Source organism: Gopherus flavomarginatus, chromosome 18 (assembly GCF_025201925.1).
Source record: "Gopherus flavomarginatus isolate rGopFla2 chromosome 18, rGopFla2.mat.asm, whole genome shotgun sequence".
Classification (NCBI taxonomy): domain Eukaryota; kingdom Metazoa; phylum Chordata; order Testudines; family Testudinidae; genus Gopherus; species Gopherus flavomarginatus.
In genome coordinates, this window is record NC_066634.1 from 24,077,663 (window position 1) to 24,104,319 (window position 26,657).

General features: G+C 50.9%; 1 protein-coding gene and 1 long non-coding RNA gene across 3 annotated transcripts in view; one reads left to right on the forward strand and one right to left on the reverse strand.

Moving 5' to 3' along the window:
• Positions 1–26,657, forward strand: part of LOC127037184 (uncharacterized) — a 115,682-nt gene that overhangs the window by 63,815 nt on the left and 25,210 nt on the right. The gene's annotated exons all lie outside the window — the stretch shown is intronic.
• On the reverse strand, positions 1,593–26,586 carry HNRNPUL1 (heterogeneous nuclear ribonucleoprotein U like 1). 2 transcript variants are annotated; one of them, XM_050928429.1, is made up of 15 exons: positions 26,404–26,586; positions 23,684–23,818; positions 22,548–22,836; positions 21,443–21,516; positions 20,389–20,528; positions 17,626–17,725; positions 16,988–17,100; positions 15,167–15,433; positions 14,069–14,191; positions 13,387–13,515; positions 6,994–7,162; positions 5,973–6,308; positions 5,093–5,295; positions 3,915–4,079; positions 1,593–2,525 (listed from the first exon to the last, which is right to left on the reverse strand). In XM_050928429.1, the coding sequence occupies exons 1-15, from the start codon at positions 26,564–26,566 to the stop codon at positions 2,409–2,411; spliced, it is 2,523 nt and encodes an 840-aa protein (XP_050784386.1). In that variant the 5' UTR covers positions 26,567–26,586; the 3' UTR covers positions 1,593–2,408. The 2 variants fall into 2 exon arrangements, with proteins under 2 accessions (XP_050784386.1, XP_050784387.1); XM_050928430.1 differs by lacking the exon at positions 26,404–26,586 and adding an exon at positions 25,629–25,710.

Here is a 26,657-nt window from a genome sequence, read left to right on the forward strand (position 1 = left end):
CACATCATATTATGCTGGTTGGAATGATTGCATGGCCTGTTCCAGCTCTGCACACAAGGAACCTTCCCAGAAGACTTTGTCCTCCCCATGTTTTATAAACTTAACTCAATTTAGCAAGAGCAGGGCTTCATGCAGCTTGGTCTGCCACCCTCACCTCCCCCCCAGGAAGGGAGCTGTTTTAATAAACAAGAGAGGGGCTATGACTGCTGCCTAGTGGCATATGCTCAGAAGGAGCAGATCACTGCTAAAGGTCAATTTCACTGCACACACCCACTACCAAAAAATATTTCCATCAATAAAAATGTACAGCTAAGCAAGAAAGAAAAATGCTGCTTGACAACGTGGAATCTGATTCAAGGAATTTACTTGGTATATTTTGACAATTTGTTTTAATGGTTACACAGCGCTAACTTTCTGAACCTCCACGGCTCTCCTTCAGTAACTGTCTGACCCTCCCTCCAGCATTTCCCCAAACAGTGAAAATCTACATTACTAAAAACAGAAAAAAGTGCTTTCAGATAAACAGCCGTCTGTTGAAATCATTAAAAAAAAACCCAGTTCTGCCAAGTTTATATACACGCTAGATTCCTTACGGTACCTCCATGCAGCTCTTGTCCAATCCGTGGTCTCGGCCTTGTCTTGGACTGTCACATTTGGTATGTTAAAGGAAGTACGGCTTTTTCTCCATTCTAAGAGTGTGAATCTGCACAGGGCCCCACCCTGCCCCCAGCATAGTTACAATGTCAGGCTCGAGCTCTGAATCTGTCTGATGCTGCTGGGGCTGCTCACAAGCTCTTGGCAGAGCAGCTGTGCAACAAACCCAGGTCTCACTCCACGGCTGAGCTGCACAGCTTGGGTGGTCATTACCCCAGTGGCAAGAGGCCAAGGTAAAACGGGAACGCTGCACTGGAAAGTGACAAAACAAGTAGGGTGGTGGTGAACTGAGCCTCTGGTGTCCAAAGGCACTGGCTGGCTTTTACTGAAGGATTTGAAAAGGGACGCAAATCAATTTAAAATTCCTGGGCCACACCAACTGGGGATCTGGCCCCATATTTTAAGAGAGAAAGAGACCCTTACCTATTAAAAACAAGGACACTTAAAAATCTACTTAACTTTCCCCTGTTTATGCCACTTAGTTTGCATTTCACTAAGCCTAGGTAATAAACAGATGTGTCAAATTTCACATTAGCTTATGAACAAGCCAAGGAGATGGAGCTAATCAATTTCTCTCTTTGGGAAACACAGCCAGGGAAAGTGCCGTCTTGAAAAACAAACTTTCTTTGAAAAAAGCTTTTTCCAAAAAACTCTCCCTGGATATGTCTCTGAGTGACATTAGGGTTTTGTAAAGAGCTGCTTTAAAGACACTTTTCATGCATAAATCAGCTGAAGTGTTCCTCTGACTGAACTTTAGATGGTTTAGAAGCAGCTAGTACACAAAAACTGTGGCAGACAGATAATGGGATCCATTAGCTATACACTGCCTGCTATTTTCCATAAAGTGGAGGCTTAGGATGGGACAAGTTAACCATCAAACGGATTTTTTTTAACCCCCCCGAGGATTTATGAAAGGGGGAAAGGAAAACACCAAGCCATTAAAGTTCAATATTCACTCTTTCTCCAAATACAAAAAGCTGTTACAATTCAACTCAGAACAAAGCATGTGCAAAGTTACAGAAACTTAGACATTGTATAAAAAGTTACACATTTAAGATGGTTTCTTTTATTTCTCACCTGGATTGAGCAAAGAAATTGTTATCTTGATGAAATATTAACAGCTGCTGACCCACTGTAAAAAGTTACATAAAATCTAAAAAAAAAGCTTAATTACCATAAAACAGCCATCTCCCCTCCCTCTTTATTTATTTTAAAAACCTTTTGCAGAATAGATGAATAAAACCCCTCCAGGAAAGACTGACATTGAACTGCAGTGAAGCCTTGGAAGCTTGGAAGTTCTCACTAGCACAATTGTCTAGCGTAGGGGAGAAGGGAGAAGGCTATCAGGGGCCAGAGCTGGCCCTTCGCTACTGTAGATTTTAGACAAGGAAAGTCCTGGCCTGGGAGTACAGTACCTAGAACAGGGAGCTGGTTAAGATCCTACCATTTTTAGAGTCAAAAAATAGAAAGGAGATGGTTTTAAACACATGGAGAGAAATAATGCAACTTTCTTATAGGGTAGGAAGAAGGGAGCATGCCATTGTCTGTCGAGAGTGTACAAGGAAACGCATTCATCGTCAAAACTACAGAGAGAAAACAAGGGGTGGAGGTCCCACTTCCCTTGCCTGTTTCCAAAGATGATCAGGAACCGCTCTGACGGAGCCGCTGAGTGAAACGCGGAGGTTTCCCGAGGGGCTGCAGGCTGCTCCCAGAGAAAGACGCGGGGGTGTGATCTCCTTAGTTCCTGCTGGCCTTCACTGAGCGCTGGAGCCTCCCTGGGAGCTGCCCGAATAGCTCCCGTAGTCGTAGCTGCCGTAATATGGGGGCCACTGGCTCTGGTTCTGATAGTATTGGCTCCACTGCTGGGCGTACTGGGGGAAGACGACAGAGTTAGTGCTGGGCAGTGTGCCGGTGAAGCAGGCAGCCCCCAGCACCACCAGGATGTGTTTGTCCTGGGGATTTACCCATTTCAGACACAAGACCAGGGTTTTCACGACTCTACCTAGTGAGGGTACAGCCCAGTGGTTAGAGCACTGACTGGGCAACTGTAGGCAAGTCCCTTCTTACCTCTGCTAGCCATGGGGACAGCCAGACTGACTTCCTTCGGCCAGTGCTTTGAGATCTGCTACATACTAGAGAACAGCTGTTCTAATTCTCCACTACACACCTAGCGCACTATGCAATGTGACTAACGTGTGTTGCATGTCGGTCTCTCCCGGGGGAAGCGGGGAGTGGAGCGTTTTGACAGGGACTTTCTACAGATCTGCGCTGCTGTCTTTCTATGGGAGAGGCAGGTTGGAGAAGCGTTCCCGGCACTGGGAGCGGAAGGGTTGATCCTTAGTCCTCGGGGCGTTCGTTCCCCAGTCTGGGAACGCACCAAGAACGCTCTCTCTTCTGCACCAAAGGGCTCACCCTGATGGCAGAGCCCTGCGCTGCGCCCAAGGAGGGGCGTTGCTGACCAACCTCTTCGTCCTGGAGCTGCAGGCTCTGAGATGTGCTCTGCAGATGTGGCATCTGCAGCACCCGGCACACTGGCCTTTGAGACTGGCACTCCCCTCTGGCATGCACAGGGCTGTAAGCCCAGAGGGGCCTGGCCTGGCCTTCGGGTGCTGCTGCAATACTCTACTCCACAGCAATGAACCCCTCGTGCAGCCTGGCCATCCCGTTGTAAGGTGGGATCTGTAGGGGTGCTGCTTACCCTGCCCAGGAGTGCGGTAAAGCCCATTGAGTTAGAGAGCACCTTTGCCCGGCCACGGGCCTCAGGACTAATCTCTCTGGGGCAGACCCCCTTGGGTTTAGATTATCTTCTGTGAAGTACAATTAGCATGCACACGCTCTGAATGACTAGCCAGAGCACCAGGGCATCTCGCATGGATCCTCAGGCACCAGGAAGGAGTTTGGGAAGCCGACAGATCAGTATCAACACTGATTTCTACAATCAGCTTCGAGAGAGAATTACAGCCTAGGACGACTGCTGCTGGAAGTCGCCTGCCTGAGCTCTCCCGGGGACACCGCAAACATCGCACTAATCCTCAACTTCTCCACTAACTGCAAAGAGGCAAAGGGAAGTTCTGCGACTGGCCCACGCTCACAGCAAATCAGCCACAGCTAGGGTGAAACATGGAAACTTCCTTCCCCCAGTCCTATGCATGGGCCACTCCCCCTTCCCTACAAGCATCAGTTCGTCCTACGCTCAGATACACCCTGAGCTTACCCTCCGGCCAGGTCATCGCTTGGCCGAGAGCCCGTCTCCCACCTACCTGTTGGTACTGGTTGTAGTTCTGCTGATTGTAGGTCTGTGCTGTCGGTGGTGGAGGCTGGGTGTAGCTTTGGCTATAACCACTGTAGCTCCCATAGTTGTAGTTGGGAGTGTACCCTCCTCCTTGGGTGTAGCTTGTCTGGGTGTAGGGCTGAGGGTAACTTGGCTGTAACGAAAGGCACAGGATTGTTACTGTGCGGCATGGTTCACTGACAACCATTCCCAGGCGCTCTCCACGCCGCCCAGCAGCATCCTACAGGGAATGGGTCAACTGCTGAGCTGCCCTGAGGTGAACGGGCCCGAAACATTCCCCCCGGGCAGGCTCAGGGTGACCCCAATATGCACCCACTCTCTCTGTGGGGACTGTGCGTTCACAGGGCTTGGCATTCACGGTCGCCCGCTGGAGAAGCCAGGGAAGAGAGAGCAGAACCAGCCAAGAAAGGAAATGTCAATTTCACTCCAGGGGGAAAAATGAAAAACTCAGATGAAATCCAGAAAGGGCCGTTCCTGACCTGCAGTCCCACCATGTGTTCCCGCCCAGCCTGACAATTCCAGGATTCATGCAGGCCAGCCAACCTCCCCCAGAGCCCCTACCACGCCCACAATTTGTCTGACTTTTGACATCTCAAAATGAAAGTTTTCACATTTCTAGGGTCTTGCCCCATTGCAAAAAAAACACCTTCCTTTTTACTCCCCTGCCGAGAAAAGGGGGAAAGTGGTAAAAACAAGAGAAGGCAGGGGAGCATTTCACTTCCTGCTTTCAGCAACTAGAAAAATGTGAGGGAAAGTTGAGAGGGAAACCCAACTTCTCCGAGATAGTCCCAAAGCTGTTCTTTTCGGGTTTTTTTTGGTGGGGCGGGGTGAGAAGAGGCACAAGATGGAAACGTTTGCTTTGGAGGCTCTATGGAAAGGGGGTGGGATGCAGGTTCTCCAGGATGGCCTGGGCGCATTCCTGCTCCTGAGATGCGTCACCTCAAAGAACTCCAGCTTAATGACCTTCATTCCTCTGGCCAGCCAAACACAGAGCAGCGCCCAAGCACCCCCCCCAAGCCTGCTCCATTGGTATGATCCTTCCTGGGGAGAGGCTGAGAGAAAGCAACAAGCCAGCCATGACCAACGTCAGCCAGCTGGGTGGGGAAGGTGCCCAGATCCCCTGGGACCGAGGGCGGGTTCTCTGACCTGCTGCTGCTGACTGTAGCTGCTGGGGGTGCTGCTGGGGGTGGCGGGCGTGCTGCTGGGAGGCTTGTAGCTACTCTGGTTGCGAGCAGGGCTGTAGCTGCTCTGTGGTTGGGTGTTCCGGCTGTAGCTGCCCCGGGGGCTGGAGTTGTTGTCTCTGGTGCCGCTTGTCCAGCGATTCTGGGTGTAGCTGCCCCGGTTGAAGCCTGGCAGAGAAAGCAGGGGCTGTCAACAAGAATCTCCCCTACACCCAAGAGGAACACGTCTCATTGATAACCCCTTGTGGCTGTTTATGCGACAGGGCCCAGCACCCGAAAACCACCCCTCAGGGCAGTTCTTCAAAGGCAGCGCAGCCCACTCTCCACAAGGAGTGAGGATCAGACTCCCTCGCACCTAAAGGCTTTGATGAGGACCCCTGCCATTAGGCTAGGGGCTGCACAGACACCCACAAGACTGTGTCCCCTCCCCCTGGTCTCAGCACAGATCCCCAGAGACTGACCCCCCTGCATTGTACTGGTGGGGTTGCAAAGATCCTCACCAAGCCTGCCTCCCCCTCCACAGGGTACGGGGCTGCACAGACAGACACTCCCTGCCCCAAAGAGTTTACAGTCTCACTGGACAAGGGGTGAGTGAAAGGATCAGCACCCCATGCTGCGCAGATGGGACGTGAGCCCCTAAGCCCCGCGGCACCTTGGAGACCCCACCCTCCGAGCGCTGCCCGGGAGCACACAGATGCTCTGCGGAAAAGGTGGGAACCAAATTCAGCTCTATACAGGACCCGCCTCCGGCCGCCGCGTCAGCCTAGCTCCGTGCTCAGACTTCCCCCACCAACAGCTCTGACCCTGGGCTCTGGAGCGTGGGCGGGGAACAGGTGAGACTCTACCTCCTCCACCTCCTCCACTGCTGCCACTTCCTCCGCTGCCTCCTCCCCCACCGCCCCGGAAGCTGCCTCCGCTGCCCCCTCGGTTCTGGAAGCCGCCGCGATTGCCTCCTTGCGGGCCGCTGCCCCCGCCACGGTTGTCGAAGCGCTGGAAGCCGCCCCCGCGGCCCCGGAAGCCGCCGCCGCCGCCCCGGTTGTCAAAGCGTTTCTCCGGCGGGGGCCCGGCTTTCTTGCCCTCCTCATTGTATTGCTTCACCAGCGTCTCTGCCTCGTCCCGCTGCAGCTCGATGTAGATCACCGCATCCAGGAAGTCGCCAGCCTCCGGCAGTGTGAAGTTGGCTGGATTGCGGGCCCGGCGAGAGGGCGAAGGGGAGAAGAAAAGAGACGTGAGCTAGCTGGAAGAAGCCTGGCAGGGGGACAAAGGCTGCCTTGCGCCACGGCGTCGGACCACCAGAAAGGAGGCGAGAGACAGGAAGGCAAAAGTGAACAGGAAGAGAAGAGACACCATAAACCACAAAAATGATGTAAGCATGATGTCATCCCCTCCCCAGCCAATGACAGGGAGAGACACACTCTGGTCTCCACTGCATCCAAGTACCAGTCACCTCCCCTGCCCCCTTGTGTCCAGCTGCGAGAAATGCAGCCATAGGGGGACCAGACAGTCACTTTCATTTGGACGGAATCATGAGGGGGGGGGGAGGGAGGGTTTTTTTCCTGTTGTGGGAGAGGAAAGAAACAACCCCTAGCCTTGCCCTGATTATTGGATTCTGGGAGGATAACAGGAAACATACATAACATTTTCCCCACTGGAACAAAGTCAGCTTGGGTTTATAGCATCTCTTGTTAAGGACAGAGGAGATGGAAGACTACGACAAGTGAGACAAAAGGAAGGGAGGATAAAAGATCAATATCAGGATCAGCATTTCAAACCAAAAATGAATCTCTTTCCAGCTCTTAAACAACACAACAGGTGTTTTGGCCGCGTGTGGTTTGTGGATCGGTTTGTTCATTTCTAGGATCCTACCTTTCATTTCTAACACCGCATGATCTGGCACATCCTTCCCCTCCTCATCAGTGCGCTTTATTGTTCGATCTTTTAAATCCTCATCCGTGGGACAAATTACAATGGCCTTGCGTTGGAAACCTTCAAAAGGACGCATTTTTCGTCTCTGGGCAGATCCATAAACATTTGTCTAGCAATGGTGACAAAGAAGAGGCAAAAACCGTTCATTATTTGGCGTTCTCTTTTCCAACAGAGCATTGTGGCCTGCAGTGGTGAAAGAAGCCATGGTGCCCCCGCCCTCGTGCATGTAGATGGTTGTGAAGTACCCTGGACAGCTAGCCTACCTTTTTAGGTGCAGAAGCCGGGGGGTGGGGGTGGTGGTAATGGTAATGTTAGAACGCCCACATTTGGTACTTTCTGCAATTCAAATGAGATCTTTCATTGCTTCACTCCCCAAACAGAGAACCATGAAGACGAGGGTTTGTGCTTTGCTTTCTTTAGAAACAAGCGAGTGATTTACACTTTAAGTGGGAAGCCGGACAGGTTAAATGCAAACCTGTGAACTGAAGGGAATGTTTGTGTGTGACTCACGGGAATTCAGTGTTAATGTTTAAGCACCTGAGAGGCAGGGTTGCTAGCACCTGAGATCTAGGTGTGACTTTGACTTCCCTTGTGCCCCTCATTTTCCCCGTCTAAACTGGGGTTAACCCCTGTATCACAAGGCTGGCTAGGAGTATTCAACTGATTTTAAATCTTTTTAGAGATTAAAAATGTTATTTTGAGGGCAGAAGGAGCAATTCCATTTCACTGGACGCTGGCAAGGCCTCAGCTGTGGGACTGTCCTGTACTTTGGAGCATCCTGCTTTAAGAAAGACGTGGACAATCTGGAGAAAATCCAGAGAACAAAAATAAGAGGTTTAGAAAATATGACCTATGAGGAAAGGCTGAACGAATTGGGCTGTTTTGTCTAACGAGAAGATTGGGGGAGGAGGCAGAGAGGGTATGGGACATGGTCACAGGTTGTTGTAAAGTATCAGAGGGGTAGCCGTGTTAGTCTGGATCTGTAAAAGCAGCAAAGAGTCCTGTGGCATCTTATAGACTAACAGACTTTTTGGAGCATGAGCTTTCGTGACTGAACTACCTCATTATCTCTAGCTTGCCTGCATATATATACCTGCCCCTGGAAATTTCCACTACATGCATCTGACGAAGTGGGTATTCACCCACGAAAGCTCATGCTCCAAAACGTCTGTTAGTCTATAAGGTGCCACAGGACCCTTTGCTGCTTTTACAGGTTGTTGTAAAGACGACATCGGCAATCAATCATACTCCATGCCTCTTGAGGATGAGACAAGAAGTGTAATTGGCTTAATTTGTAGCAAGGGAGATTCAAGTTAGATATTAGGGAAAACTTTTGAACTCGAAGGATAGTTTAGGCCCGGAACAGGTGACCTAGGGAGGTTGTGGAATCCCCGTCACTGGAGGTGTTTTAAAGAAAAACATCTGTCAAGGATGGTCTAGGTTTCCTTAATCCTACATCAGCTGGAGATGGGGGATTGACTCTTGAGATCCCTTCCAGCCCCATATTTCTTTTATTCTACTCTGTGACAGTGCAGACCAGATGCTAGAGACATCCTTTCCCCCGGCTTGTTTTCACCAACTGGATCCTCTGCCATGACTGCCGAGAAGCGGCACAGATTCACGCTCCCACAGGCTGGCTGTTTTAAGAATGACAGAGGAAGTGAAGGGGAGAACAGAAATAGGCGCATTACCCAGGAATCAGAGGCTGATGATGGAGGCAGCTTTGAGCCATCTAACCCAGCACTCACACAGCTAGACTGCCCAGCTGCTAGGATTCTTCCAACTGCATGAGGGTCTCCTGGATGAGCTCGGATGTTACCACTGTCTCTCGTATTGCGGTGGGGTAGCTTCATCAAATACCTTCTCTCACATATGCTGTTTTAAGGGAGGACCCTAACCGATGCTTTCTTCCCTGGGACGACGGCCATGACAGCAGGGGTACCACTCAGTACACAGGCATCTTGGATTCAAAGGTGGGATCAAATAATAAACTGGGAAACTGAAGCCTCACGTTTTAACTTTATTCCTATTAAAAACTGACATTTAGGTGGACTTCAACCTATGGCTTTGTTAAGCCAAAATCATTTCGCTCTCATTGGTTTAATGAGATTATTTGTTACGTTTGTCACAATGCACATTTCCCACCACAACATCTGGATTTGCTTTGAGCCTCAGTTTTAGTTCTAATATAAAATGGGATTAACCATCTCCTCCTCGGGGATTTCACACGCTACATTAACACTCTGTCTGAGGTGTACAATGGTTTTCAGCAGACGGATGCCAGCCTTGATTGCTGTAATGCCAGTATCTAGTCAGTTAAAATTTCTCAGGTGATTAAGATCTTCACGACAGGCCAGTTAAACCCAGAGGTATGTGTGTTGCTGAAACACTGATGCTTCAGTTTCCTTCAGCATCTATTGTATGTGCTCAAGGGTGGTGATGAGCTGGAAACAACATTTCACACAAGTGCCCGTCCCAGACCAGGCCCAACTGCTCCCAAAGCGGGAGAGAATATCCACAGCCGGAAAAACCTCTGCAGCTACTGCTACAGCAGAGATCCAAGGTAAGGACACAGAATACTGCAGCAAAACGGCGTCAGCTCACAGCCAGACCAGCACGCTCTTACCAGGCCCTGCCAAAGCTGAGCATCTAGCAAGCCAGTGCACGACATCCAACCACTCCGGCTTCACACGGCATGGCCACCTCCCACCCTCGGCAGACTAACAGAACTGGAGCCAGCGGGAGCCTAGGTCGCACGTACTAAACAGGTTCCAAGTTCTTGGGATCCTCTCAAGGCCAAGTGACACCTAAAGTGAAGCTCTCACCCTCTGCTGTCAGTTCCAGGCAGCGAGGTTACTCCTCAGCACTCCAGAGGAGGTCCAGGCCTACCTGATGGCCCAGCAGAAAGGGCAAAGCCCACCCCCGGCTGAGGGGAGGGCCACAGAACTGGGGATCGACAAAGGAAGGAGTGAGGTCCGAGGTGCAAAAGGGGACCCTGAGCCCACAGCTCAGCGAGGTGAGGGACTGACACAGCACATGGCGTCCTTGCTGCTCTCCCCGGTCCCCAGGAAACGGGCTGATGCCAGCAGCACGGCAAGCGGCACATCCCTCAAACACAACACGGGCTGGTACAATACTGAGCCCCACGGGGCGCAGCCTGGAGAACACCAGAAAGGGATAAGGGGCGTGTTCTTATTAAGCTACTTTTCCTGATGCTCAGCGTGAACCAGGGCTTTGGAGCTATGCTCTGGCTCCGTTCCAGCTCCAGGCAAAAACCTGCAGCTCCACTGCTCCGGAGCTGCTCCGCGCTCCAGCTCCGGGCTCTGCTCCAAAGCCCTGGTGTGAACACCCAGGAACCCAGATACCTGGCTTCACTTCCTACCTGGGGATTTGCCTCTGCCACCCCGTGCTCTGCTGATTACCTTGCAGGAGGCAGGGTGACAGCTGCGAATGGCCCGAGGTCAGTCACAAGCAGGGGTGCAGAGACTGGTTTTAAGCCAATCACAGAGACCTGTTTGCCCTTAAATCTGAGCAATGCAGCCGAGAATCTCTGCTCCCTGAGGACTCAGCTCTGTCCATTAACTGGTTACCTTTCAGGGCCCAGGGCTTCGGGTCTTACTCACTCTTTTGGAGCGGGGTTTTCCAGATGGTCTGGGGATCCCATTCTTTGCATAATGCACTAGATCTAGCCATGGAACTTGGGTTTCAATGATTTGGGCCAGATCCTCCCTTGGTGTAAAGCACCTAGCTCCATCAGCATCTAGTGAGCGGCACTGTTCTACAACACCTGAGGACCTGCCCTGAATCTTTCACATGGCTACTGTACCGCTCACTGGAATTCCAATGAAATAAACATCAGCAACGCATTCATCCACAGAGCACTGACGCTCCCTTCCCTTAGTTGTATCTCCACCCCCCCAGCAGGGCACGCACGATGCCAGCACAGCCCAAAGAAAGGCTAGCTCAAACTCAAAGCAAAAACAAGGCGCCAGTCGGTTTGGCCAGCCAGATTTCTGGCAATCTTTTGGCTGGCTGCAGCTTGGACTGCGCTTCCACCAGCTCTCCGAAGTCGGCACATAGCTGGACGTCTCCCCTAACTTCCGCAAGAAGCGTGATAATGGGCCACGTTATTTTCTCAGAGCCAGTCTGTTGCCACGGTGCAACGGGGCACTGTGCTAACCAAGGCACGGTGCCTACCCAGAGGCTCTAGCCATATATATGCAGTGAGGAGCCCACGACACTTTCAGCAAAATACACAACACCCTTTGGGACAGAAAAGCACAAAATGTCCCAAAACAACAGCGCAATATTTTGGAGGGACTGTTACCAGTTTCAGATCATTGTGGTTGTTGTATATGGCAAACTGATGCAACTCTCAGCCATTTAGCAAGTAGGGCACCTTCAAATGTTAACAGCCAACAGCTACTGCCAGACACCCCGGAAGTGAACACAGCAAATAGAGATCATGGCAGCTTTCCTGAATCCTCTGTCTTTAAAAGTTTTAAAAAATATTAAACTCATCTACATGATAGATACACAGTCAATTTGTAAACGCACTTCTGCAAAGGAGTTTGCCTTGAAGCACAGCAGCTTACATAAAATCACAGCATCCGTACAGAAACGCGTAGCAGCTTACTGAAAGACGTGTACATGGACAATCTTTTTGGCTTTGTTATTCAGATACAAGAAGGTCAGAAACCCACCTCTTTGCAGTTTTACAGTTAAAACAGGTCAGTCACTAACACTTCATCTTATTTAAACCTTGCAAAAAGCTACAACCCAAGAAAACCATGAGAAAACAGACGGACAAAGCCTGAGAAGCATATGCCAAACCTAGAGTTGCCAAACGAGTAAAAGATCTGGGACCATAACAGAGTTCACAGACGACGCTGTTACAGTCTAAACTCCATACTGAGCTACCTAAATATTTTAGAATCAACAGCAGCTGAGGAAAAATGGTTCTCTCTTCTTCAAGAAAGCAGCCAGCTGTATTGGAAACATGCTTAAACCTCTAACACAACCTCAACCTCTCGCTGTATTCACCTCTGTATCACATTAAAACCAGCAGGAGCTAATTCCAAATCTTCCAGACACCCACACACTCACAACTCTCCAGCCCCAAGTGGGGAAGACACTTCCTCACTCCACACACGATCGACAGTTTGCTTGGCATCCAGATCTCACTTGTAGGCTCAAGGCAAATTTAATCAACATTATACAAGGAGAGTACCAGGGTTCAGAATTTTAGACGGATGAAGCAAAGAAAGATCTCATTTGCGCACCTTTTAGGCCAAACTGGGTATTCATTAGTTTTTTTAAATCCTCAGACACTAATCCTACATTTCAGGGTTATTGTTCAGGGTTCAATATACAGAACTGACAGACGCGTGTGGGTCAGTTACATGTATGCCCTAGTTAACAGGGACAGACTAAACCGAGTGCTGCCATCAAATACGGCTAGCGCCGATGTGTCTTAATAAAGGGAAGACACTAAATGCTATCCGCATCCTCTGATCTCTGAGACAACCGCATCAGCACTAGGATTAGAGAACAGTGTCTTCCTTTGGCCACCCTGCCTTTATGCCTTAACCCAAAGCAAGGGTTTGCATTCAGTGTGCTGACAGAGAACCCCACATGGGCACATAATGAGCTGTATGGACTGCCGGGAAAGCTACCAGCTAGATGATGAAGATCCAGAGTTGCTGGGCTCTTCAGAACAGGGTTCTTTCAAAGCCTCCTAGGGGAATGAAATGCTTAATTCCCATTAAAGGTAAAGGGCTTTGAAATGCAGCCATGAGGTTTAAGCCTGCACACGTAATGGGAGGGAAGTCTGTTTTCCTATAACCCTGAGTGATGCCAGCCTGGCTGTGACTCACCTGGGCTTACCTGTTCTTCTCAGGACATCCATCCCAACAAAAGACAACAAACTACTCACCAGTGGTACTTACGGATCCCTAGGGCACTCTAGGAAACGTCCAGAGACTAGCACTTACCTTAGCCTATCTTCCCTGACCTGAAAAGCCAGTATGTAGTTGCACGGCCACTTATCTGGATACACTTTAAACAGAACAATCAATTTAGTTCCAAAAGCTCTCTAAATATTTGGAACTGCGTGCGGTTAAGCTAAGGGGATGCTTCCTATTACACACCACGGAATGTTTGAACCCTCATTTCTCTGGTATGCCCTTTACAATGGGAGTTTTCCTTCAGCCCCAGACATACAACAGAGGTGTCTGTATGTGCATATGGTTAACACTTCTGCAGTGCACCGGGTAAGCGTGGTGACGCGCACAGGCGGACGCCAGGGAGGTGGCTGGGCGAAGGACTCTGTACCTGATCCAGGATGTAGTTGCGTTTCTTCCGGGCAGCGATCTGGATCAGGCGGTTCAGGCACTGCGTCGCTTGCTGGATGAGGACGTCCCAGCGGCCCGCGTAGTTGCGCTGGCGGCGAAGTCCCATCACCTTGAAGGAAAATACGGTACAGGATTACAGCGGGGGGTCTGCGAACTGCTGCAGGGGTGGGATCCTCAGCACCTCATGTGGTAGTACTGGGAGTGGGGTCTAGTGGTTACAGCACAGGACGAAGTCAGGACTCCTGGGTTCCAGTCTCTGCTCTGGGAGGGGAGTGGGGTTTAGCGGTTAGAGCAGGGGGCTGGGAGCCAGGATTTCTTGGGATTGTTTTCTGAGTTGTGGCAATGACCCCTGGGAAAGCCAATTACTTTCACTATATCATTTCTTTAATTTACATAATGAGGACAATACCCATTTCACTGTGCAGGGCGTATAGGTCAACTCACGTGTGTGAACCACTTAAAGGTTCTTGAATGAAAGGAGCGAACAATCTGCTCTAAGAAAAGGCTGAGTCGGGACCAGGAGTAAGAAAGGTGTAGCGCTCCCCTGTCCCGTCTAATACAAGAGTGACTGCTTTCCAGCGGAACAATCCCCTCTGATCATCCAAAGAGGAGCAATCCACAGCAGTGGGAGACTTAGCTATTGACAAGGGCTCATCTCTTACCCTCATCTTATCCATGATGGCGTTTGTTCCCAGAATGTTGTATTTCTTCGCTGGATTGGCAGCCGCATGTTTTATGGCCCACGTGGTCTTGCCAGCAGCAGGTAACCCCACCATCATGAGGATCTGAAACACACACACAGAGCGTCAGCTACTGCTACAACACTGAGCACTTTGTCCTTTCCACACACTAAGTCCAAGACCTCTTCTGACGCAGACAGACACTCCCTCTTACACGGGGCAAACTGAGGCAGGGGAGTGACTTTACTCAAGGCCATGCAATGACTTCTGATTCCCAGTTTGGCACCATAACCACAAGCCCATGCTACTTTACCCTCCCCCTCCTATCTGTCCATCCAGGTATTCAGAGCATGCTCATCATCGTGGTATCTGAGGTGCTGCAGCTGCCACGCACCAAGAGAGCTGCTCTGAGTCTGGTTTAGAACCCCGGAGCTCCTGATTCCCAGCCGCGTGCTCAGACAGCTATACCATGCTGGAGAATCATCATTCCTCCAGCTGACCAGAGCTGCGGTGCCCTTAAAACAAGGCAACGTTCCTAAAAACCAACATTCCTGCTTCTCTCCCTTCTAGTGGCGCGATAGAGTTACCACTGGATGAGATGCACACTAGCCTGAGGAACTCATTGCCACAAGGGGTCACTGAATCCAAGGGTTAGCAGAACTGAGAGCAGGACTGGAGATTTATATGGAGAACGAGAACAGTAATATAAACAAGACTGGCGGATGGAATCTAAAGCCTCCGGCCCCTCACTAGAGGTTCCTGCCCCAAGTTCTGAAGTAGCAGATACTGGCCACTGGAGGCAGGATACTGGGGGAGATGGACCCCAGCTCAGATCTTTGGTCACAGGAATTGCAGGCAGTAAAAAGCCACCCCACACTGTCCTCCTCCAAACACCCTCTGATCTTCCCCTCTGCCCAGCAGACACTTGATGGCAGGCAGCTGGCGTGCTGTTTGGTGCTGTTTTCACGCTGATAGGAACGGTTCACGGTTAGCCCCAGTTGTCTCCAGCCTTACTCTCGGATTGTAAATGCCTCATGGCAGGAAGCATGTGGATTATACAGTGCAATGCAAAACACCCACCTCACACTCTGCTTTACTCTTTGGTCCTATGGTCCCACGGATGCGCTCGGCCAGCGGAACGTGCTGAATGAAGGTGAAGCCCGGGGGGACGGGGAAGTAGGTGTCTTCCCGCTGCCCAAAGTTGAACTCGATGGCGCAGTTCTTCACCAGGACGTGGGGGAAGAGCGCCTGGCCGCCCAGCGCTTCCTTTCGTGCCCGATAAGCCACGCCCAGCCACTTCCCGTTCTTCATGAAGGACATCTCCACCTCCTCCCCACACTCAAAGTCCTAGTTACAGGGGAAGAGAGTCAGTGCAAATGCAGGGCCAGAGAGAAGGGCAAACAGAGCTAGTTACTGGCTGAACACCACACTCTGGGGCACTATGCAAACATGTGTTAACACCACAGCCCCCCACTGAGACAGCATCCCCAATGTCCTGAGGAAGATCCTGCCCCGGCTCTGAGCTGTTTGCAAGCACAGTGCTGGCAAGGTAACCTGCTCCAAGGTCAGCCAGCACAGAGTGAGCAACTGACAGCTCCAGCGTGGAAGCCCAGTGCCGAGAGAGGTAGTTACCGCACGGTCGGAGTAACTGTCAGGTGCTTTCTGACTCCGCCCCTAACTGAACTAGTGTGTGACTGAACATCCAGGAGGGCAGGAAGGTGGGCGTGTGGAGATGCGAAGTCCCAGCACAACTTTGCAAGGAAACCCTCATCTATAGCAGGGGGCTCTCCCCTACCACCACCTACGATAACACTCCTGGGGGTGAATGCAGGAGCGAGCTCGGTGTCATATCTGAAGCTACCTGCCTCCTCAGTATCTCAGGGTTTTAAGTTGATTCTCTTCCCCTGGGGATCTTGCCGAGGGGACAAAGGAAGTGGGCTGACTTCACAGTGAAAATGACCAGACACAGAGTGCAGTTGAACGCACAAAGCAAACAGTCTGGAAGCAGAACGTGAAGCTCCTCCCTACGCACTGAATTAGTCTCAGGAGTGGGCAAAACGCAGCAGACAGAAGCTCCCTCTAGCGAAGGGAGTGGCAGCCTTTCAGCAGTGCTGTGCTGAGTCTTCACTTATTCACTCTACTTTAAGGTTTTGTGTGCCAGTCATACATTTTAACATTTTTAGTAGGTCTCTTTCTATAAGTCTACAATATATAACTAAACTATTGTTGTATGTAAAGTAAATAAGGTTTTTTCACATTTTTTAAACACGTTTCATTTAAAATTAAATTAAAATGCAGAGCCCCCTGGATCGGTGGCCAGGACCCAGGCAGCGTGAGTGCCACTGAAAATCAGCTCGTGTGCTGCCTTTGGCATGCATGCCATAGGTTGCCTACCCCTGCTCTAGTGCCTGGACCACGGGCAGAAGCAAACTCCTAGAGATCCAGTCCTTTATCTCCTGCTCACTGGTTTTAGATCCCGAGGGTGCAGATTCAACCCGGCCACGGCCATGGTTACACAGATATGATCAGGGAGCCACCCCATAACAGTGGCAGTGGCTGAACGACCCGGCTACATCTGAAGCAAACCAAGAGCTGTAGAAAATACCCTTGTGAGCAGTTAGTGAGGTGCTGGCAGGGTACATTGTATTTAAGAATATCACTGTAGAGGAGGGAAGGGGGTGGGGTTGCTGCGGTGGCTCAGAATGATTGAGCAGAGACTATGGAAATGAAGTGACTGAATATACTTTAAAGAGCGGCTCTGGGGCTGCGGCTGGTGGAATGCTCGGCCAGCAGGTCAGTTTCCACGCCAGGACACGCTGGAAGTGGTGCCTACAGGGGTGCATGGGGGACACTGGCAGCACAAGGGGGGGTCCCCTCGAAGCAGCGAGAGCCCATACTCACAACAAGGCAGGCGATGACGTCGTTCTCCGAGAACGTTTCGCCATAGTTCTCGAATTTGCAGCTGCTGGATTTCTTCCCGGTGCCTCCGTAACCATAGGAAAAGGGCTCTTCCCCTGAGGAGAGAGTCCAAGGGGCTCGCTTGGTCACGGCCAATTCAAATATAGGGCTGCACAGGCCACTTCCTTAACCGAAGGCTAATGGAAGGATACAGGCCCTGCCCTCTCAGGGTTACTGCCAGCCCTGGCTAGCTGCACATGGCTACAATGCTCCCAGCTTCACAGCCCTGTTTCAGAGGAGACAGAAGAGTCTCTGGGGCTAGGGCATTTTCAGTGGACGGAAAGGGCCAAGCAAGCCCCATCTCTGAGCAAGCCACCCCCTAACACTGGCAGCAGCTGAATGGCCCGGCTATGTTTGGTGCAAACCAAGAGCTGAAGAAAATACCTTCGTAAGCAGTTAGTGAGGGGTTGGCAGGGTACAGGCCTCCCATCCCATATAGGGACACGAGCACCTGGGTGCCATGGTGACGGGTACCCAGGCAATTAGTGACAGCAAAAACTTTACAAACATTTCAGCGCATTACAGAAGTAACACGATGTGTCTATTTGGCATCGCATATGAAAAGCTGCAGCAGCCCTTACCTAACTGAGTGCTGCAACAGTCCAGGGACCAGCCAATGCGCACGACGTGAGGATCAGGTTCTGTGGAAGGAAGGTGTTTTACAGAGATTTCTTCATTGATCTGGGGACAGAAAACAGGATTGAAATGACCTTCATGCCTAGACAACCAGAGTGCTCACAGAAAACCTTTTACATTTTAAAGTCAATGCCTGGAGTGGTCTGTGCAAGAACCAGGGACAGACACTTCAGAGAAGTAAATTACCAGCCTAATAACCCTGTCTCATCTAGAGCCATGCAGGAAAACGTGGCCCCAAATTCAGGGTCTGTAAAAATCAGTGTTTTCACACAGTTGAGGGTAGGGATAGCTCAGTGGTTTGAGCATTGGCCTGCTAAACCCAGGGCTGAGAGTTCAATCATTGAGGGGGCCATTTGGGGACTGAGTTGAGGATTGGTCCTGCTTTGAGCAAAGACTTGGACTAGATGACCTCCTGAGGTCCCTTCCAACCCTGATAATCTACGATTCTCAGAGTAACAACTTTTAATCAATGGTTGCCCCAGAGCATCTGCAATGGGATCACTGAACCATTGTGCTAGTACGCGGTTTCTCCACCCATGGGTTGCGACCCCCAAGGCACTGAATGTTTTATTACAATCGAAAGCAAAGAAAATCTCACCCACGCCCCACACTCTGATTTTTCAAGGTAATATGTTCTGGGTCAAGCCTTCTAAACACTAAAACGTGGGGCTGGAAGGGACCTCAAGAGGATATCTAGTCCAGCCCCACACCAGTATAACTAGAATCGTTGTCACAGACGCTCTTATAGTAAATGTAACTGGTGTGTGTGTGAAAACTGACTTAGAACAAAGGGTTGTGGATGTGAAAAGAATGAAAAACAAGGTACTAGCACACCAGAGCCTAATAGTAAAACAGAAATGAACGAGAAACTGACAAGGCTATTTTCACAGCCCAAGCTGAGAGAAGCACAAGATGAAATGCTGAAAGCTTTCTAAAAGCCATGGGTTTGTTACATAACATTGGTGAGGAAATTTGAACCCACCTTAGTGCAGCAGTAAGTAACATTTTGCAATTGTACTTTTAAAAAAAGCCTCATAACTCTCTCAGCTCTGGGAGAAGTTCCTATTAGCCTCGTCTGTAAGGGGAAGCAATGCTCAGTGCTGTCAGTGGCAGAGCTGAGATTAAAACCCAGGTGTCCTAGCTCCTTGTACTCATGATCTCTTCCCTAGATTTCTGTTAAGAAGCTTTAACAGACCACAGCTGAGAGAGGCCAGCAGCCTGGATTACCGGAAAGAATTCTCTGTGTTACATGAAGCAGCACTAAGGACCTGGCTAAAGGCATGACTTGAGTTAAGCTGATGTTTGTAAGTTTCCAGTTTACTAATTGGAAGTTTTCTGCCCAGCTCCAGACTGTGTGACAAATGGGGGGACTGTGCTGTGTTTTACTGCTAAGACTCATGAAATCAGCTACCAAGGGTGACGGGAAATGACACCTCCCTGTAGGTAACTGGGCACGGTGTTTTCCTCCTGTTTCAATTCCCCAATCCCAGTGCAGACCGTCTGGCCTGGCAGATCGCACACGACGTTCCTGAGTGAGTGTGGGGAGGTACGGGTGCATGCACAGCTCTTCTGGGGAAGATTCTTGTTTCCTGCTGCAACCAGTTTTAGAGGTTTTTGCTTCCAGCTGTGTGGAGTGTAACTACGCAGAGCCCGAAAGTGAAAAGAGCTCTGCTACAGAAGTGGTCTGGTAGCCCAATCAACCAGGGGATTGGAAAGAGCACCAAAGCGTTTCCATGTCACAACCACAATCCAAAGGCTGTCCACTTATGACCCAAAACAAGAGGCCAGATTGGACAGGTCTTCAGCCGGCCATCCCTCCCCATGCGCACACGCTACGATCTGCAGTGAAACAGTCAGCACTGACATTCAGTGCATCACCACTAGGCATCAGAGTTAACGCCAAGCCGAAATGAACGAAGACTGTCATCTCTTTAAAGCTACTGCTCCAGGCTCTCTGCCCACCTCTGAAGACTGCCGTGCACTGATTTACATTTTAGTCATGTTAAGTGCTAAGCAACTTGCACTTTAATTTTTTTTTAGAAACTTTAAAAAATGAAGCTATAGATTCAGGAGGACAAGATACAGCTACCAGGGAAAGAATCCAAGGCCACCAAGCCATTGCAAGCTGACCCAATTGACCTCTGCCTAAGGGATACGGCTAGACTGAAGTTACTAGCCCCACAACAGGAGTGGAGGGATTTCGGTCTGACCATCTTATAAAGGAAGCCAACTTTGCTGATTATGCCACTTGTGAGGAAAAAAGAGCGTTTGCCGCTTCAGCTGATGAAAAAAGAGGATTTAATGTTCACCATCGGTGAACTGGGCACCTCCATGGAAAAAGGAGACCCAGGTTAAAGGACAGACATTCCTCTCTAACCGGAAGGAGGTGAATTAAATCTGTGTTGTTACTCCACAGTCCCTATCTCTCCTCAGAAGGAAGGCTACGTAGGCGGCAATGAAAACAGGCATGAAGTATACACATGGAGATTGATTCCATCTTACTCTTTCCCCTTGGTGAAGCTGGATATTCAGACGAGTCGTTAGGAAACTATTTGCTGTTAGTCCTATTCATGGGTAAGCCCTGTTTCCTGCTGGAAATGCTCCCAAATCCAGCTCTCTTTCCCCACTGGAAGATCCCTAGCACATGAAAGGTGAAGTTACCATTCACAGTGACTTACACGTTGCTAGCGGCACCACGCTGCTCTTACCTTCATCTCGTAGCAGACTCGCCCTTGCCTCACGCCGTAGGTAGCTCGGGCGCCTGACCACAAATAAGCGAAGCCTTCTATGGTCAGCGGGTAGCCACTGTATCGGTCCCTGGCTACTTTGAAATGCAGGTCGCAATTATCTAGAAGACAAGGAGGTCTGGTTGTTAACTGAAACAATATGGAGGTGATCAGTGCACTAGATTGGCTAAGAACCGCATGCCACCTCCTATGCCTACAGCCCCTTGCACAATGAGATTTTAGGCATTACCATAGTACAGTAAAAGCCCTGTACTTGGCGTTTCCCCACTCCCCGACCTGCCTGTGTCTCTCATCCACCTGTTACACCTTGTCTTGGCACAAGGAGCAGCTTGGGTTATAAATTGTGCGGGGCAGAAACCACCATTTACTCTAAGTTTGCAGCATGCCTAGCACATCTTGGGCTCTCAGTTCAATTCCCAGCTCTGACATAAGTTGTTCTGTCTTTCTTCACCTCAGCTCCCGTCCGTAAGACGCGGAAAACAGAAGGGCCTATCCCTGTCTTGCACCCCCAGTCTCACTGGACTGGCGGGGGGATCAATACACCGCAGAACATGAGATGCTCAGGTACTACCATGATAGGGGCCAGATAAGGACAAGAGAGACGATGATTCTCCGGGGGCTGAAAAATAAACAAGGGAGCAGGAAAGACCTTCAGTCAGATGTAAAACCTGTGTTCATTAACACTTCTAAATTAAAACAGGACGGAATTCGGGGAAGTCCTCAGACTACATGACCACAGCTGTCCCTTCTGGCCTTGGACTCTATGAAGTCCAATGCATAAGCACTACAGAGAAAGGCAGTCTTTGTTAAAGGCACATTAGCCCTGCCCCCCTGCTATGGGGAGAGAAAGCCGCCAGTATCTCTCTGGGCCCCCTTGAGAGTCCTCCCGTCAAACCAGAGAAGTCTAGTCTTACTGTCCTGGATAATTTTCAAGTTGAGAACAGGCAGGAAGGAGACCATCAGGTAAAGGTATTTGGGGTGCAGGGTGCCACCATTCTCTGCCCCCTGCACTCACATGTATCAATGGCCACTAGAGTCTCATCAAACTCTTCTTCGTCGTCTTCTGCAGGAGGCTGAGGCGATCGGCCCCTGGAGCAAAAACACCAAGGCACCAATGTTACTCATGTGTCAACCAGCAAGGCAGAGCTTTGGGGACAAGGAGCGGGAAGAAGGCCTGTCAGACTTTCACTGGGACAGATCAGTATGGATTTGCAACCAGAGACTCCTACTAGAAAAGCAAAGGTGAAGAGGCTCTCCGGGAACATTTGACAGTGACTCTTTTTCCCACCACTGAAAGCTTCCAAGTTTTCATCACGGGATGTTACCACCTTAGGCCCTGCATCTGGTAGAGTTATTGACCCTGTACAAACTGCTTGTAACAAACCTCCAGAGCAGAACAGTGAAACTGACACTTGCCAATAACCGGTACAGGCTGTGGGGAACACAGAACCAGACCTATTCTTAAAACACACATGAACTCTGACTAAGACTGGATGGAAAAAATTTCATACGGACAATCACTTTCTTAAATACAAGCAGGCTTGGCAGAACTGGATTTTTATTGTTTATCATATTGACGGATAATATAGTTGCTTTTAACTTTTTTATGTATTTAAATTTTCACAGTTCAAAGAAATTCTGGAGGGTCAGACAACAGGGGCATCAGACGATTATTTAACAGCAGCAGACACGGAGATGCAAAAAGTTAAAGCTTTTATAAAGTTATACCTTTATCGTCAAAATATACCCAAGAAACAACCCGAAATCAAACGAGTAGTTTCTCAAGCAGTGTTTTTCTCACTCTGCCCATCTTGATTATCAATGGACCTTTCTTTGCCCATCTGTGTGTGTTCGATGAAATTGATCTTTACCAACTTTTACTGATAAAAATCTAATCTTTCCAAGCCTAAATACAAAGGAGAACCTGCCACAAACCAGGAAGAGCCAAAAGCTCTAAAAGGAGATACCACCTTATAATTCTTATTTCGACAGACACAAGTTACGCTCCCAGCTCTTTCCAAACTCAGCTTCTAGGACTCTCCTTAGCTCCTGGCCCAGGAATAAATGTCCTTAACTGCCATAAACCAGAGATTCATTCAGGTTTCCCTCCACGAGCTCACCTCTTATCTTCCCGGTGTTCGTAATACCCTCGCCCTCGCTGCTCTTCATAAGGTCTCTTGCGGCCCTGTGGCTGCTGCTGCTGTCTGGGCTGAGATGGATCAGGTGCACTGTAGCCAGAGGGGGGCGCATTGTAGCCAGGAGTGGGGGCACCGTAACTGGAGGTGTTGTAGCCAGAGGAGGGTGCATTGTAGCTAGGGGCGTTGTAGCCAGGAGCCGGCATGTTATAGCCAGGAGCCAGCATGTTATAGCCAGGAGCTGGTTCTTCTTGCTTTACTTCTGTCTTCATCTCTGCATTTCAAACAGGCAGTGAGATTAAAATATTCCAGTCACCTATGACAAGACAGGGACTCCTCTGCCTTTACTGAGAGCTGCTCAATGCTGCTAACAACCCCACCACCCCTCCCAGGGGTATTTTTGCTATGATAATTCATCCTTTTCCCCCAGTGTGATTAAAAGGGATTAGTTTACAGGGCTCCATTATTTCCCTACTCCTAATCACATGTTCAGGACCAGTCCTTGGCAGGATACTGGTCTCCAATTATTTCTAGCCCTATTAGGCTGCAAAATACTGCAACCATGGGGGAGACAGGAAGCAAGCTGGGGATCAGAGAGATGTCATTTTAAGGTCTGCTGTCTTGTGATCTTTTTGGCAACAATACATTCAGCTGCTGAACCCCAGTGGGAATCAAAATCACAGCTTTTCCAGGGGATGCAGAAATTGTTCCTAGCCTTGAACAACCACAAAACGCTGGACCATAAATGCACCACTGATCTATACCTAGGGTTTTGGAGAGCTGTCTAAGAACAGGCTATTTCAAGTCTCAGGCATCAGATCAGTGTAGCTTCCACCCCTTGATGCTGCCTTTTGAGTGCTTGTCAGACTGAAACCAGTTCTTTGATCACACTACACAATGGGGCAATACAACTGCAAACCCCTATCAAAGGCTTATATAGCATGGGGAAGGGAGGGGAAGAGAACCACAGAAAGCTTCCTTCTTCCGGTAGGGACTGATCCACTAGCAAAGGAGAGCTCTGGGCACCACAGTGACTTAAGGCAGTAATTACATGCCCATTCGTTATAATCTTACTTTTCAAAGAGTTTTGCTGACAAAGCCAACTTTAAAATGAACGTTACCTGAGTGTAAGACTGGACGCTCGTGGTCTAGAGATCTCCTCTCATACTTGGATTCGTTCTCCTGTTTAATACTGCAGTGCTCGAAGGACTGATAACCCTGGGGGTCATTCTGATGAGTATTGTTGTCGACACCATCTTCAAATAGAAACAGGCATTAAGGCCGTTACTTACAACGGACTGTAACTAGAATGTGCAGAGGAAAACGGAGCTTCAGCATTTTATCACCAGGGAATTGGTCCCTGCACATTTTGGGACCTATGCACTGAAGATTAACAGGCCTGGCACCCAGCACTCTCAGAAACTTATCGGGAAGGCAAAGAAGCCAACCACTTGTTCACTGCAAAAAAGGCATGTGTTTCAGTCACAAAACTTTTCCAAAGGAAACAACCCAGTTTCTACTAAAAACAACCAAACTCTGAAATCCCAGAGTAAGGTGAGTCTCCTAACCAACACTCCAGCAAACAATGACAGACACAACACTTCCCACACGGGCAGTATTGACCTGTGACCCTCATGTCTAGCCGTGGAACCAGCAGGACTGATAACTTGCCATTTACTTACCAAGATCCACAAAAAGCAAAAGTGAAAGTGGCAAGGGAGGCACCACCACCTTCCAGGGGAAATGCAGAACAGCCAATTTTGATGATCTGCTCAGAAGCCGTCAAACAAATTAGCAATGATATAGCAAGAGCATCTCAGTGCAGAACCTAAGCAAACCAGTGTCCTCTAGTGAAACACTGCCTGGTAGCTCATTCCCTTTCACAGCATGATGAGGTATCTTAGCAAGTTACATGGAAATACCGCATGCCAGAGCAGCACAGAACCTGTACAAGATGCACCATTATTAAGGATAAAAGTATGCCTCAAAGAGCCGTTAGCAAGCAAACAAGCTGCCCAGGGAGACATGCTTCCAGGCACCAGAGATTTAGGGTGGCTTGAAGTGTAATATAGTAAAAGGGTGAGATGACTAGCAAGTCCAGACCCATACATATGCCCAATGCCGAACCCCGAGGGGCAGATCAGTTTCTGTCTGTATAAAATAGAACTGATCAAATATATTACTCAGACATCTGCACGCTTGCACATGTGGCTCCTCCAGCCGGACAGTCGCACCATGTAGAAACATTAGGCCAGCAAAAAACAGTGGAGACACTGCTCTACAGCACCTGCTAACACCAATTCTACCACCAAAGCAGGCCCTAACCCCCTGGTAAATGGGGGGAAGCTGACAGAAGTCGAGACGGGCTGGCAGGATTCCCATCTGCCAAAATCCATCAACAAGAAAACGAAACGAGGAACTACTCTGGCAAGGAGCTGACCCCGCTCTGGACCAAAATAAAACCAATCACGTGGTGCAACAGGTAAGCACCCGCCGCTGGCAGAAGGATGCAACGTTTCCTCATTAGGGGCATGGAGGTCTGTCAGGTAGATCTACACACGCTTTCTATGCCTACACCCCCACCTCAGTACAAGATGGGTGGGACTTGCTCGCTGTGTCAGAGTTGGGAGTAGAACCCAGGAGTCAGTCCCGACTTGCTGTCGCCATGTCCCCTGCTCTAACCCCTAGGCCACACGCCCTGGGGCTGGGTTAGCACATCACGCCTGCCAAGGGGGACGCCCCTCGTGACAAGAGGAGCCCGGGGAGAACACGCGTGCTCCCAACAGCCGCGGCGGAGATGCCTGGCCCATTGCGGAGAGCAAACCAAGGCCCAATGCAGCTCTCCTGGCTGTGACCTCAGGTGACACCAGTGGGCAGAGCTGCCGCCAGTCTCACCAGTGCCATGAGACGAGACGTAGGGGCCTCGGGACTGTGATGCCGACGTGCCCCCGGTGAGGTCCCCTGGGGACAGGGTGATCAGATGTCCCAATTTCTGGGTCTTTTTCTTATATAGGCTCCTATTATCCCCCCTCCCGATTACTGACACTTGATGTCTGGTCACCCCACCTGGGGACTTCAGTAACCGGCCGCCCGCACCCATCAGCACGGGCCAGCCCCGGACTCGGGGTGCCTGTTACCCCACCAACCCCCCCAGCCCCCACGTTACCCCACCAACCCCCCTGGACCCCATGTTACCCCCCAGCCCCCACATCACCCCCGCCGACCCCAACGGACCCCCCACGTTACCCCACCAACCCCCCTGGACCCCATGTTACCCCCCGGCCCCCACATCACCCCCGCCGACCCCAACGGACCCCCCACATTACCCCCCCGGGACCCCCATGTTACCCCCCAGCCCCCACATCACCCCCGCCGACCCCAACGGACCCCCCACGTTACCCCCCCAGGACCCTCATGTTACCCCCCAGCCCCCACATCACCCCCGCCGACCCCAACGGACCCCCCACGTTACCCCCCCCGGACCCCCATGTTACCCCCCCAACCCCCACATCACCCCCTGGACCCCCCCGACCCCCATGTTACCCCCCAGCCCCCACATCACCCCCGCTGACCCCAACGGACCCCCCACGTTACCCCCCGGACCCCATGTTACCCCCCGCTGACCCCCCCTTTACCCCCCCGAATTCTGCATCACCCTCCTCCCCAGCCGCCACGTTACCCCCCGAACCCCGCGTCGCCCCCACGGACCCCCCCGGGCCCCGCGACCCGGGGGGGGAGCCGGGGCCGGGCCGGGCCGGGCCGGGCCGGGCCGTTGCTGACACTCGGGGGCGGGGCCTGCTCCCCCCGCCGGGCCCCCCCGCGCCGCGCGCGCGCCCCTCACAGCGTCCGTCGGGCGCCTGGTCCCCGGGCCCCCGCCGGGCCCCCTCGGCCTCCAGCGCCGCCTGCAGCCGCTCGGCCAGCTCGGCCTTCAGCCCGCGCGTGTCCAGGCCGCGGCGGCCCAGCTCCTCCTTCAGCTCGTTCACCCGCAGCCGCCGCACGTCCATGGCGCCGCTCCCCGCCCCGCGCTGGGCCCGGCCAGCGGCTCAAAATGGCCGCCATCGCCCTCCTCCCGGCCCGCGCCGCGCCGCCGTGCCA

Coding starts and splice junctions, on each gene's coding strand:
- HNRNPUL1 (XM_050928429.1), bottom strand. CDS start 26,566: ATGGACGTGCGGCGGCTGCGGGTGAACGAGCTGAAGGAGGAGCTGGGC. Junction 22,837..23,683: donor GCGTCCAGTCTTACACTCAG/GTAACGTTCATT, acceptor TTTGAAATGCAG/AGATGAAGACAGAAGTAAAG. Junction 2,526..3,914: donor ACTACAACCAGTACCAACAG/GTAGGTGGGAGA, acceptor GTCTTCCCCCAG/TACGCCCAGCAGTGGAGCCA.